The 14,648-nt window shown below is 49.8% G+C and overlaps 1 protein-coding gene across 4 annotated transcripts in view; it reads left to right on the top strand.

Moving 5' to 3' along the window:
* LOC119953628 (transient receptor potential cation channel subfamily V member 6-like) overlaps positions 1–14,648 on the top strand; it is a 117,193-nt gene that overhangs the window by 53,434 nt on the left and 49,111 nt on the right. For all 4 annotated transcript variants that reach the window (XM_038778088.1, XM_038778085.1, XM_038778086.1 and 1 more), the window contains exon 6: positions 1,228–1,394. In XM_038778088.1, the coding sequence (XP_038634016.1) occupies positions 1,228–1,394 (167 nt within the window). The remainder of the gene's footprint in view (positions 1–1,227; positions 1,395–14,648) is intronic.

The following is a 14,648-nucleotide window of genomic DNA, read 5'->3' on the forward strand; positions in this document are numbered from 1 at the left end:
GTTCCCTTGTTTTGGGCCCTTCTCCCGGAGGAAATAGTTTACGCCTATCTTCACTATCAGGGGCGGGATTCTCCCGGCCTCTCAGCCAGCGGGAGGTGGCGTGCTGATTCCTGCCAGCGGGAGGTGGCGTGCTGGTTTGTTGGCAGCGGGATTCTCTGCCTCTGCCGCTGTCAGTGGAAATTCCCATTGACGTCACTGACATCACCAGGAAACCCGCAGGTGGGGGTGCACTGCCAGCCGGACCAGAGAATTCCACCACCGGTGAATGTCCGGAAAATTCCAGATCCTTTAGTCATCCTCAACACCTCAATTAGGTTACCCCTTAATCTTCCTAATGCAAAGGAATACAAGCCTTGTCAATGTATCCTGTCCTCATAATTTAACCAATTTTGCCGCAATATGATTCTGTTGTATCTGGGGGCGGACACACTCAGAGGATAATACATCCTTTCTGAAGTGCAGTGCACAGAAATTAATCCAGATGATGAATTTATGGGTCTCGTCAGAGATCACAAATTACTCTCAGTCAGGATGATTTTGTGGATGGAGCGACTTAGAATAATATCCCACTCTGGTGTAACCTGAGACGAGAGAAGGCCTGGTCTGTTGTAGTAGATTGGGAGGTGCAGCACCTTCACTTCTAGAAACCCAACGCTAATTTTTTTAATTGAACCCTGCACGCAGTTTCATAATGTACTGAGTTATTAGGTGTCAACTGTGGCTATGTTGGTATCATTCTTGTCTTTGAGTTAGAGGCTCATGGGTGTAAATCCCATTCCAAAGACTTGAGCACAATATCTAGGCTGACACTTGCCGAGCATTCCCGAGCAAGTGCTGCATTTCTAGAGGTGTGGTCTTTTGGAGGAGTCATTAAGCTGAGGCCCGTTCTGCTTGCTCAGGTGGACATAAAAGATCCTGTGACATTAGTTGGGAAAAGAGCAGGCAAGTTCCCCTGTTTGTTCCTGGTCAATAATAATCCTGTATGAACACTGTTGAAAACAGATGATCTGGCCATTGTCACTTTATTATTTGAGGGATCTTGCCATGAACAGGTTGGCAGCTGCACTTCCTACATGACAGCCGTGACCCCATTTCCCAGGTATTTCCATAAAGCTCTTTGAGGTGTAATGAAAACATGAAAAGCACGATATAAATGCCAGTCTTTGTCATTGTAAATTCTATGATTCTATGATTTGTCATTTCTTTTCTCTGATTGGTCTATTTCAGGTAACACCGTTCTACATCACCTAGCACTCCAGGCGCAGCATTACACAGCGCACATGTACGATTTCATCCTGTCTCTCGATCCAGAGAATGGGAATCCAGTGGAAATGATCACAAACAAAGATGGACTGACTCCCTTCAAACTTGCTGCCTTAGAAGGAAATGTCCAGGTGAGGGAGTAGCCGAACTTTATCATCCTTACATTTTTCATGAAAGGGATAATCAAAGTCACAGAAAGGAGTATGGAATGGGCATGCAAAAGAGTTCTCTGTACCGTTTAATATTATACCCCCAAAACAACACAGCTCCAACTCAATAATGTGCGGTTATCCAAACACCGATTAACACTCAGTTACTCTGGCAGAATATACAGCGGAAGCTGCAAATCCAAATAAAAACAGGAAATGTTGAAAATACTCAGCAGGTCAGGCAGTGTCTGTGGTGGGCTAAACAGGGTTAATGTTTCAGGTTAATGGCCTTTGCTCAGAGCTGGAAATAGTTAAAAACTTAATGGGCACGATTCTCCCAAAAGGCAACAAAATCCCCCAGCGAGCAAGTTTAGCCACTTGTTTCCTGGCAGTCGCAGTCCCAAGAAACAGATGATTATTCAACGTGACTTGCCTTGAAGAAGGGGCCTGAACGGGGAACGTGCCCTGAACTCCGAGGCCCCCAAAACAATCCCCCCCCCCAGCTCGAGCGCAATATGAGAGGGTCCCCAAACCTGACAGAGCCCCCCCAACACCCACGCTGGGCGATCCCAGCCCAATCGCGCCTGCACAAAGTGCCAACCTGGCACCCTGGCAGTGCCCATGCCAGCTCGCAGTGCCACCTGGGAACCTTGGCTGATAGATGGGTAACTGTAAGAGGGACTGGGAAGAAGCAGTCAGTGCAGGCACCCCCTGCGGTCGTTCCTCTGAGTAACAAGTATACCATTTTGGATACTTGTGGGGGGGACGACTTACCAGGGGTAAGCCATGGGGTACGGGCCTCTGGCACGGAGTCTGTCCCTGTTGCTCAGAAGGGAAGGGGGGAAAGGAGTAGAACATTAGTAATTGGGGACTCAATAGTCAGGGGCACAGATAGGAGATTTTGTGGGAGCGAGCGAGACTCACGTTTGGTATGTTGCCTCCCAGGTGCAATGGTACGTGATGTCTCAGATCGTGTTTTCCGGGTCCTTAAGGGGGAGGGGGAGCAGCCCCAAGTTGTAGTCCACATTGGCACTAACGACATAGGTAGGAAAGGGGACAAGGATGTCAGGCAGGCCTTTAGGGAGCAAGGATGGAAGCTCAGAGCGAGAACAAACAGAGTTGTTATCTCTGGGTTGTTGCCCGTGCCACGTGATAGTGAGATGAGGAATAGGGAGAGAGAGCAATTAAACACGTGGCTACAGGGATGGTGCAGGCGGGAGGGATTCAGATTTCTGGATAACTGGGGCTCTTTCTGTGGAAGGTGGGACCTCTATATTCAGGATGGTCTACATCTGAACCTGAGGGGCACCAATATCCTGGGGGGGGAGATTTGTTAGTGCTCTTTGGGGGGGTTTAAACTAATTCAGCAGGGGCATGGGAACCTGGATTGTAGTTTTGGGGTACGGGAGATTGAGAGTATAGAGTTCAGGAGCACAGATTTGACTTCGCAGGAGGGTGCCAGTGTTCAGGTAGGTGGTTTGAAGTGTGTCTACTTCAATGCCAGGAGTATACAAAATAAGGTAGGGGAACTGGCAGCATGGGTTGGTACCTGGGACTTCGATGTTGTGGCCATTTCAGAGACATGGATAGAGCAGGGACAGGAATGGTTGTTGCAGGTTCCGGGGTTTAGGTGTTTTAGTAAGCTCAGAGAAGGGGGCAAAAGAGGGGGAGGTGTGGCGCTGCTAGTCAAGGACAGTATTACGGTGGCGGAAAGGATGCTAGATGGGGACTCTTCTTCCGAGGTAGTATGGGCTGAGGTTAGAAACAGGAAAGGAGAGGTCACCCTGTTGGGAGTTTTCTATAGGCCACCTAATAGTTCTAGGGATGTAGAGGAAAGGATGGCGAAGATGATTCTGGAAAAGAGCGAAAGTAACAGGGTAGTTGTTATGGGAGACTTTAACTTTCCAAATATTGACTGGAAAAGATATAGTTCGAGTACATTAGATGGGTCGTTCTTTGTACAATGTGTGCAGGAGGGTTTCCTGACACAATATGTTGACAGGCCAACAAGAGGCAAGGCCACATTGGATTTGGTTTTGGGTAATGAACCAGGCCAGGTGTTAGATCTGGAGGTAGGTGAACACTTTGGAAACAGTGACCACAATTCGGTGACCTTTACGTTAGTGATGGAAAGGGATAAGTATACCCCGCAGGGCAAGAGTTATAGCTGGGGGAAGGGCAATTATGATGCCATTAGACATGACTTAGGATGTGTAGGTTGGAGAAGTAGGCTGCAAGGGTTGGGCACACTGGATATGTGGAGCTTGTTCAAGGAACAGCTATTGCATGTTCTTGATAAGTACGTACCAGTCAGGCAGGAAGGAAGGGGTCGAGCGAGGGAACCGTGGTTTACCAAAGAAGTGGAATCTCTTGTTAAGAGGAAGAAGGAGGCCTATGTGAAGATGAGGCGTGAAGTTTCAGTTGGGGCGCTTGATAGTTACAAGGAAGCGAGGAAGGATCTAAAGAGAGAGCTGAGACGAGCAAGGAGGGGACATGAGAAGTCTTTGGCAGGTAGGATCAAGGAAAACCCAAAAGCTTTCTATAGGTATGTCAGGAATAAAAGAATGACTAGGGTAAGAGTAGGGCCAGTCAAGGACAGTGGTGGGAAGTTGTGTGTGGAGGCTGAGGAGATAAGCGAGATACTAAATGAATACTTTTCGTCAGTATTCACTCAAGAAAACGATAATATTGTGGAGGAGAATGCTGAGACCCAGGCTATTAGAATAGATGGCATTGAGGTGCGTAGGGAAGAAGTGTTGGCAATTCTGGACAAGGTGAAAATAGATAAGTCCCCGGGGCCTGATGGGATTTATCCTAGGATTCTCTGGGAAGCCAGGGAAGAGATTGCTGAGCCTTTGGCTTTGATTTTTAGGTCATCATTGGCTACAGGAATAGTGCCAGAGGACTGGAGGATAGCAAATGTGGTCCCTTTGTTTAAGAAGGGGAGTAGAGATAAACCCGGTAACTATAGGCCGGTGAGCCTAACGTCTGTGGTGGGTAAGGTCTTGGAGAGGATTATAAAAGATACGATTTATAATCATCTAGATAGGAATAATATGATTAGGGATAGTCAGCATGGTTTTGTGAAGGGTATGTCATGCCTCACAAACCTTATCGAGTTCTTTGAGAAGGTGACTGAACAGGTAGACGAGGGTAGAGCAGTTGATGTGGTGTATATGGATTTCAGTAAAGCGTTTGATAAGGTTCCCCATGGTCGGCTATTGCAGAAAATACGGAGGCTGGGGATTGAGGGTGATTTAGAGATGTGGATCAGAAATTGGCTAGTTGAAAGAAGACAGAGAGTGGTAGTTGATGGGAAATGTTCAGAATGGAGTTCAGTTACGAGTGGCGTACCACAAGGATCTGTTCTGGGGCCGTTGCTGTTTGTCATTTTTATAAATGACCTAGAGGAGGGCGCAGAAGGATGGGTGAGTAAATTTGCAGACGACACTAAAGTCGGTGGAGTTATAGACAGTGCGGAAGGATGTTGCAGGTTACAGAGGGACATAGATAAGCTGCAGAGCTGGGCTGAGAGGTGGCAAATGGAGTTTAATGTGGAGAAGTGTGAGGTGATTCACTTTGGAAAGAATAACAGGAATGCGGAATATTTGGCTAATGGTAAAATTCTTGGTAGTGTGGATGAGCAGAGGGATCTCGGTGTCCATGTACATAGATCCCTGAAAGTTGCCACCCAGGTTGATAGGGTTGTGAAGAAGGCCTATGGTGTGTTGGCCTTTATTGGTAGAGGGATTGAGTTCCGGAGCCATGAGGTCATGTTGCAGTTGTACAAAACTCTAGTACGGCCGCATTTGGAGTATTGCGTACAGTTCTGGTCGCCTCATTATAGGAAGGACGTGGAAGCTTTGGAACGGGTGCAGAGGAGATTTACCAGGATGTTGCCTGGTATGGAGGGAAAATCTTATGAGGAAAGGCTGATGGACTTGAGGTTGTTTTCGTTAGAGAGAAGAAGGTTAAGAGGTGACTTAATAGAGGCATACAAAATGATCAGAGGGTTAGATAGGGTGGACAGCGAGAGCCTTCTCCCGCGGATGGAGGTGGCTAGCACGAGGGGACATAGCCTTAAATTGAGGGGTAATAGATATAGGACAGAGGTCAGAGGTGGGTTTTTTACGCAAAGAGTGGTGAGGCCGTGGAATGCCCTACCTGCAACAGTAGTGAACTCGCCAACATTGAGGGCATTTAAAAGTTTATTGGATAAGCATATGGATGATAAGGGCATAGTGTAGGTTAGATGGCCTTTAGTTTTTTTCCATGTCGGTGCAACATCGAGGGCCGAAGGGCCTGTACTGCGCTGTATCATTCTATGTTCTTTGTTCTATAAGGCTGGCACCCAGGTGGCACTGTCAGGGTGCACCACCCTGCCTGAAGGACATGTAGCTGGGGGCCTCCGATCCCCTGGGAGATCCCCACGAGTGCTGTTCCCGTTTATGGGGACCAGTACTGAACAGCGCTCGCCTGAGGTCTCCGAGATGAAGGGGATAAATCCCAAAGCCTCATGTACCTCGGGATTCTTCACATTGGAGTGAGATTTACTGTCTCGCTCTTGTATGCAGATTTGCTAAAAAGTGATCCCGCCCATTGTGGGCGGGATTCACATCGCAACGTTTCGCGAGATTGCGTTGGATCTTGCAAGGCATGGCAAGCCGGATAGATCCCTAGAGCGGGGACTTCCGTCTTTCAATGGCCACGCTGCGCCGCGGCAAGCTGCTTTTCCGGCGCAAGATGGCCGTTGGATCGCGCTCAATAGGTTTTAAACAAGTGAAATGTCCGGAGGGCATGGGAAGAGGGTGGGAAAAGGGCAGAAGACAAAATGAGTAAGGATTGGGGGTGCAGGGCCAAACGGAGTGGGAATGGAATAAAGGATGTGCCTGGAGAAAGTGATGTAGCTACTGTCCAAAAGCCAAAAGAGCAGAAAAACAAGTTTAACCCAAAGCCTTCAAAAAAAAGAGAGAGGTGCAATGAGGGCTGAGGTTCTGGGCTTAATTTGATGAACTCCATTAAAGCATAGAAGGTTGTAAAAATGCCTAATTGAAAGGTACAGTGCTGTTCCTTGAGCTAGCGTTGAGCTTCATTTGGATCAGCACAAGGGACTGAGGACAAGCAGGTGAACATGAGAGCAAGGTGGAGAATTAAAATCATTGGTAACTGGAGGTTCAGGGTCGTGTTTGAATGGGGGTGTATTATAAAGTGATTACCCAATCTGTGCTTGGTCTCTCCAATCCAGAGCAGGCCGCACTGAGCAGTGAATGCAATATGCGAAATTGAAAGAAGTACACATTAATCTGTTATAACTGGAAGGAGTGTTTGGAACCTAAACTGGCGAGGGGAGAGGAGATAAAAGAGTAGGTGTTGAAACAGGTGTTTGCATTGAGAGTTCCTGCAGGAAGAGGAGTGGGTATTGAAGTGATTGAGGATTGAATCAGATTGTCATAGAGACATGCTGAAAGGGGGAGGGGAGGTGAAGGTGTGTTTGGTGGTGGCATCGTGCTGGACAATGATCCGTTGAATGAGGTGGCTGCTGGGTGACGATGAAGGCAAGAGGGACCCTAGTGTGGTTCCAGAAGGGAGGGAAAGAGGTGAGGGCAGTTGTGCAGGAAATGGGGGCACCAGTTTGAGGGCCCTGTCAAACATGGAGAATATTCTTTGGTTGAGGAAAAAGGAGGATATATTGAAATAGTGACTTGGAAGGTAGCATCATCAGAATGGATGCTTGTCCAGGACGTGGGGGAGGAAGTGTGGTGGAGGTAGCTATGGGAGTCAGTGGGCTTACAGTGCATATTTATTGATAGCCTATCCCCAGAAATGGAGACAGAGAAGTCAAGGGAGGAAATGGAAGATTCAGCAATGGATCAGCGAAGGATGCAAATTGTAAACCATTCTAGGTGGTGTGAAAGGACAAGAAATGTTCCATGAAGGCGCTCCTGCCATTGTTGTGAAGCTCCATATAATAGTAACACTCTTACCTCTAAAACAGGAGGTGCGTGTTTTTTGAAGTCATGGAGAGTCCACAATGAGTTGTAGCAAAGAAACGTAGGTTTATTTACAAGCCGTAGTACACAGCTCCCGGTAGTTCCTAACAGAGTCTTAATGATCGGTGCCGAACTGGGCAAACATATATACAACATAGAATGAGGTTCCCTGCCCCTTAACGAGGGAGCTCGTACTCTGCAAGGCTCACGGGGAAGACAATCATTCCCACCCCGTATGTCCCGTGCGGTGGGTTTTGACAGTGTGTTCAAACCCAACTCCAGACATTTCAGCACAAATTCCAGCCTGACACTTCAGTGCAGTACTTGAGGGAATTGGATTTTGTATATTGGATTTTGTTTATTGTCACGTGTACTGAGATACAGTGAAAAGTATTTTTCTGCAAGCAGCTCAACAGATCATTAAGTACATGAAAATAAAAGAAAAGAAAAAGAAAATACATAATAGGGCAACACCAGGTACACAATGTAACTACATAACACTAGCACTGGGTGAAGCATACAGAGGTGTAGTGTTAATCAGGTCAGTCCATAAGAGGGTTGTTTAGGAGTCTGGTAACAGCGGGGAAGAAGCTGTTTTTGAGTCTGTTCGTGCGTGTTCTCAGACTTTAGTATCTCCTGCCCGATGGAAGACGATGGAAGAGTGAGTAAGCCTGGTGGGAGGGGTCTTTGATTATGCTGCCCGCTTTCCCCAGGCAGCGGGAGGTGTAGATGGAGCCAATGGATGGGAGGCAGGTTCGTGTGATGGACTGGGCTGGTTTGTGTGATGGAATGCTGCACTGTCAAACATACTGACTGGAGTCTTCCATGTCGGCAGGATCTTCTGGTCCTGCCGACAGTGAATGCCCGCCATGACTTCCCCGCCAGTGGGGGATGCAAACAATGGGAAATCCCTTTGACAGTGGCAAGGCCGGAAGATCCTGCCGCTGGCCAGTAACACGCTGCCTCTGCGAAACACACAGGGGGAGCGTGGAAATTCCAGGCCGCTGTCTGAAATTAAATGAAAATCACTTATTGTCACGAGTGGGCTTCAATGAAGTTACTGTGAAAAGCCCCTAGTCGCCACATTCCAGCACCTGTTCGGGGAGGCTGGTATGGGAATTGAACTGTGCTGCTGGCCTGCCTTGGTCCGCTTTAAAAGCCAGCGATTTAGCCCAGTGTCCTACACCAGCCCCTGTCTTTCAGTATGTGAGGGAATGCTGCACTGTCAGACATTCTGGAGGGATTCTCTCGTACTCCAGCGCCGTGTTACTCGGCAGGAATGTAGCGTTCTCCAAAAAATGGATTTGGTGATGGGAGCAAAATCCTTTCTGATGCTCCGATCCCCCATCAGTGACCTCGGCGTGCGACACGCCCTGTGCTGCTGGGAGAATGCAAATCAGCCATTTGCATCCATTTCAATTTAAAGAAGGGGCTGGAAGCCCGATTTACTCCCCCCCCCCACCTCCCCACCCCCACTCCCTCCTTCTCAGCCCCACTCCCACTCCCTCCTCCCCATCCCCACCCCCATACATATGCACCAATTCCGACCTTGGGCGACTGTCTGTGTAGAGTTTGTACATTATCCCCATATCTGTGTGGGTTTCCGCCGGGTGCTACAGTTTCTTCCCACAGTCCAAAATGTGCCAATTAGGTGGATTGGCCATGCTAAATTGCTCTTAGTGTCCAAAGGTTAGGTGGGGTCATGGGGATAGGGCAGGAGAGTGGACCTAGGTGCTCATTCGGAAGGTTGGTGCAGATTCGATGGGCCGAATGGCTTTCTTCTGCATTGTAGGGATTCTATGACCTGTGCGGGATCTTGTAAATATGCACGCACATCTACATACATCATCTTCAACCTGGACCAGACCCAATAAGGTGCCCAGGCTGCTGTTTTTTCCCCTTCACTGGCATGCCCCAGTTTCAGGGGGCAAACGACGACATGCAGTTCGTCCTCCAAGCTCCGGTCTGACACCGGAAACCCTTCATCAATAGGAAGGGCTTCCACTCCCTGAATGTGCAGTTGGTGTATGACCACTAGTTTCACATCTTGCACCTGATATCCAGGCAGCGTACACGACACATACATCCTGGTGCACTTGTTGGTTCGCAGCACCTTCGAGACGCTCCCTCAGATGAGGGAATCGCGAATGGGTAACAAGGCTTTCCCGCTGAGGTTAGAGGCAGATCACACAGGTAGTGCAAAAGTGTGAATGATGACGATTTACAACTTGTGTGCCCTTCCCCCATTACTACCTACTCTCTGCTACACCTGTGCCAACTTAAGTGTCATCTATCCTTCCACTATTTTGTACCGTTTCTTATAGGTGTTATCCCAGACAGAACGTCAGAAATGAAGGTAGCTGCAGCTTGTTTTGCCCTCTGCTCAGTGATGGGCGGCACGGTAGCACAGTGGTTAGCACAGCACCAGGATCCCACGTTCAATTCCGGCTTGGGTCACTGTCTGTGCGGAGTCTGCACGTTCTCCCAGTGTCTGCGTGGATTTTCTCCGGGTGCTCCGGTTTCCTCCCACTAGTCCCGAAAGACGTGCTGGTAGATGAATTGGACATTCTGAATTCTCCCTCAGTGTACCCAAACAGGGGCTGCAATGTGGCGACTAGGGGCTTTTCACGGTAACTTCATTGCCGTGTTATAGTAAGCCTACTTGTGACAATAAAGATTATTCTTATTATGTCCTTGGCATTTGTCCTCTGGAGGGCCTGGGCCTGGATGGGCCCGGCCGACTTTCGGGTGTCACTGGTGATGATGTGTCACCCTATTCTGCCCGTTGCCCAGCGGATGCGCCAGTGTCAGGTGGGGAGGGATTCGGAAGCACTGAGCTATTCAAGCGCCTCCCCTACAGGAGGTGTTGGGATGGGCCCCATCACTTCCTCCTCCCTCAGAGTGCTCAATGGCTCCCGTCTTCTCCATGGGAAGGCCAGAATGAGCTCCGGAGGTTCCACCGTCAATTGGCACTGCCAGTCCTGGAGGCCTACCCTTGTGTGAGCCAAGGTGTCGATGTCCTCAGCCATGGCGCACTGAGACTGAGTTATATCCCTCAGCAAGTGAGCCATTTCACTCACTGCTTCGGTCATGTCTGTCTGTTACTCTGTGACTGGCTAAGGTCAGTCAGCGCCCGGCCACTGCTCTCGATGCCCTCAGCCATGAATCTTTGTGAATGGGCCACCGCCGCAATGTTCATCTGCGCCCGGGATTTGTCAGCCTCTGACTGGGCTCTCCTGTCCTATGCCTCAACCATGGACAGCACAGTGTGTCCCAATCCACGGACATCCTGACACATGGCTCTGACCACTTGCCCCCATCCTTGCACCATGACCAGAGTTGGCCTTGGTGCCATTTGTTGTTGGTACCCTCTCCTGCGCCTGAAGGTAAGTGGGCACCTCCAGCTGTTCTTGCGGACAGTGAATGTCGCTGACACCCCCTTCTGTAGATTTTTGCTCTTCATCTGCACCAGTGCAGGAGTGCAACATCTGTCTGGACGACAGCTGGCCCCTAGCATCAGGCAGCCCTCCAACTGTCCTCTTCCTCGGGAGTCCCTGTCTCCAGCTGATGTGCTCCAACATGTGTGTTGTGTTTGTGGTGATATGCCTGTGAATAATATTGCACAGAATGTGCAACAACGATTAGAGGATTCTGATCCTGGCAGTACAACGGATCCAGAGGATGAGTGCCTGGAGTCCGCCTACCGAGTGGGCATCATTACCACACGTGAACATGCCACACCTAACTCATCTCGCATTCAGTCCATCCTCGCTGTGGATTCGGAGGCGAATGGTGTGCGGTGATGCAGGTCAACCGCTGCTCCATCCAGTTCAAGCTGGACACAGGTGCTTCTGCCAACCTCCTCTCACAGGCAGATTTCAAACGCATCAAGAAGCCCCCCAAGGTCCTTCCAGCAGCCTGCCAGCTCCTGGACTAACGGTAATGCCATCACGGCACTGGGGTCCTGCCATCTACTCGTCTCCAACCGGAGCAGCCATGCACGGCTAAGGTTTGAAATTGTCAAACCCGACAGGGCATCCCTACTGGGTGTGCATGCCTGCAAAAAGCTAAACCTGGTGCAGCGGGTTTATTCAACGACATCCTCCAACGTGGATCTTCAAGCTGGCATTGAGGACATCCTCGCTCAGTATCCAGATGTGTTTGACGGGATGGACACTTTGCCATATCGGTACAAGATCCTACTGCGACCTGATGCCAAGCCAGTGGTCCATGCACCATGCCGGGTCCCGGCTCCGCTGAAGGAGCGCCTGAAGGAACAGCTCAAGGAGCTGCAGCAGCAGGGGATCATTTCCAGGGTAACCGAACCGACTGACTGGGTTAGCTCGATGGTGTGTGTTAAAAAACCCTCTGGAGACCTGTGCATCTTCATTCATCCCAAGGATCTCAACCAGAATATAATGCGTTAACACTACCCCAAGCGGGAGGAACTCACCAGTGAGGTGGCACATGCAAGGTTTTTCACGAAGTTAGATGCATCACATGGATTCTAGCAAATCCAGCTGGATGAGTCCAGCAGAAGGCTCAGCACCTTCAACACACCGTTTGGCAGGTACTGCTATAACCGTATGCCGTTCGGCATCGTCTCGGCATTGGAGATATTTCATCGCATCATGGAGCGGATGATGGAGGGCATCGAAGGGGTTCGTGTGTACGTGGACAATGTCATCATATGGTCCACGACCCCTGAAGAACATGTTTCCCGTCTCCAGCAGGTATTCCACCGTGTCCACGCCAATGGCTTGAAGCTGAACAAGGCCAAATGTTGCTTTGAACTCAAGTTCCTAGGAGACCAGATCTCTCTGCAGGGCGTGTGCCCCGACACAGACAAGGTCGAGGCCATCGCAGCCACGAAGGTCCCGGAAGACAAGAAGGCGGTATTGCGCTTCCTGGGCATGGTCAATTTTCTAGGCAAGTTCATCCCAAACATGGCCTCACATACAACGACCCTACGAAACCTAGTGAAGAAGTCCACTGCCTTCGAGTGGAAGGTGGCCGATTAGGCAGAGTGGTTGGAACTGAAAGCCAAGCTCACCACTGTACCCGTATTGGCATTTTTTGACCCAGACAGGGAAACAAAATTCTCGACAGATGCGAGCCAGGATGGCATCGGTGCGGCCCTGCTGCAACGCGATTACACTTCATCCTGGGCACCGGTAGCCTACGCATCAAGGGCAATGATGCCCACCAAACAAAGGTATGCACAAATCGAGAAGGAATGCCTCGGCCTCCTCGCTGGCATTCTCAAGTTTTACGACTATGTCTACGGCCTGCCGACATTCACAGTCGAGACAGATCACAGGCCCCGGTCCACATTATCCACAAGGACCTTAATGACATGATGCCTCGGTTGTAGCGCATCCTCCTCAAACACAGAAGGTACGACTTTGACCTGGTCTACACCACTGGCACGGAGCTCATCATTGCCGATACACTGTCCCACTCCATCACCGTGCCTAGTGAACCACTGAACGTCATCCGGCAAATTGAGTCACAGTTTGAGTCACAGGTTCAGCTGTGTGCTCGCACCTTCCCGGCATCTGATGGGAAGGTGATTTGTATCCATGTGGAGATAGCCAAAGACCCCCTCTTGCAGCGTGTTATGCAACTCCTCGCCAATGGCTAGCAAAAAGGGCAGTGCCCTCAATTTTTCAATGTAAAGGACGACCTGACGGTAGTTGATGGTATCCTCCTCAAACTGGACCGGATTGTAATTCCACACAGTCTCCAGAGTTTGGTGCTCCGTCAAATCCATGAGGGCCACCTGGCAGTGGAAAAGTGCAGACACAGAGCCAGGCAGGCTGTCTACTGGCCTGGGATCAGCCAGGACATCGCGAACATGGTCCTTAACTATGCGACCTGTCAACACTTCCAGCTAGCGCAGAGTAAGGAGACACTTCAGCAGCATGAAATCGAAACCTCTCTGTGGTCCAAGGTTGGCATCGACTTCTTTCATGCAAATGGTCGTGATTACGTGTTAATCATTGATTATGTTTCCAATTACCCTGAAGTTGTGAAGCTCTCAGACCTCACATCTCGGACCGTCATCAAGGCCTGTAAGGAGACGTTCTCCAGGTATGGTATCCCACTCACTGTCATGCGTGACAATGGCCTGTGCTTCAGCAGCCATGAATGGTCTCTGTTTGCCCAGTCATATCAGTTCAAACACGTCACTTCCAACCCACACTATCCGCAGTTAAACGGAAAGTTTGAGAAAGGGGTGCACATAGTGAAGTAGCTCATCTGCAAGGCCGCGGATTCTGACATTCACCTTGCGCTGCTTGCGTACAGGGCGACCCCACTGTCCACTGACATGTCGCTGGCTAAACTCCTGTTGAACAGGGACCTGTGAACGACACTTCCAGCCATTAACGTGTCCAACCTGGATCACCTCCCGGTGCTGCAAAAGGTGCAGCAACTCCGAAACCAGCAAAAACAAGGCTATGATGCTCATGCCACCGACTTGCCTGAGTTGTCCCTGTCAGACACTATTCGGGTCAAGATCCCTGATGGAGGCTGGTCAGCTCCAGCTGTCGGCAGGCTGCCCCCTGCTCATAAGTTGTGCGTCTGGCTGATGGTTCTTTTTGTTGTGCGATGAAACAGACGGGCACAGCGCAAAGTTCCCAACCCGCAACCACATTCTTCTCCGTTTCCTTCTGTTGTTTGCTCCCTCCTGATACCTCGACTCACAAGGCCACCAGTCAGGCTTCAATCCCGCCCATCAAGGCGCTGTCATCCCCACCACCAACTCCACAAACCAGCCTCCCATCCATTGACTCGATCTATAATTCCCGCTGCCTCGGAAAGGTAGCTCGCATAATTAAGGACCCCACGCACACTGGACGTACTCTCTTCCACCTTCTTCCATCAGAAAAAAGATACCAAAGTTTGAGGTCACGTACCAACCGACTCAAGAACAGCTTCTCCCCTACTGCCATCAGACTTTTAAATGGACCTACCTCGTATTAAGTTGATCTACACCTTGCGATCACTGTGACATTTTATTCTGCATGGCAAAATTTGGTTCCAACTCCATCTACAAGTTTGCTGATGTTACGACCATAGTGGTCCGGATCTCAAATAATGACGAGTCAGAATATAGGAGGGAGATTGAGAACCTGGTGGAGTGGTGCAGCGACAACAATCTATTTAGGGCAGCATGGTAGCATAGTGGTTAGCACAATTGCTTCACAGATCCAGGGTCCCAGGTTCGATTCCCGGCTTGAGT

The sequence above is a fragment of the Scyliorhinus canicula genome, chromosome 18 (assembly GCF_902713615.1).
Source record: "Scyliorhinus canicula chromosome 18, sScyCan1.1, whole genome shotgun sequence".
Lineage (NCBI taxonomy): Eukaryota > Metazoa > Chordata > Chondrichthyes > Carcharhiniformes > Scyliorhinidae > Scyliorhinus > Scyliorhinus canicula.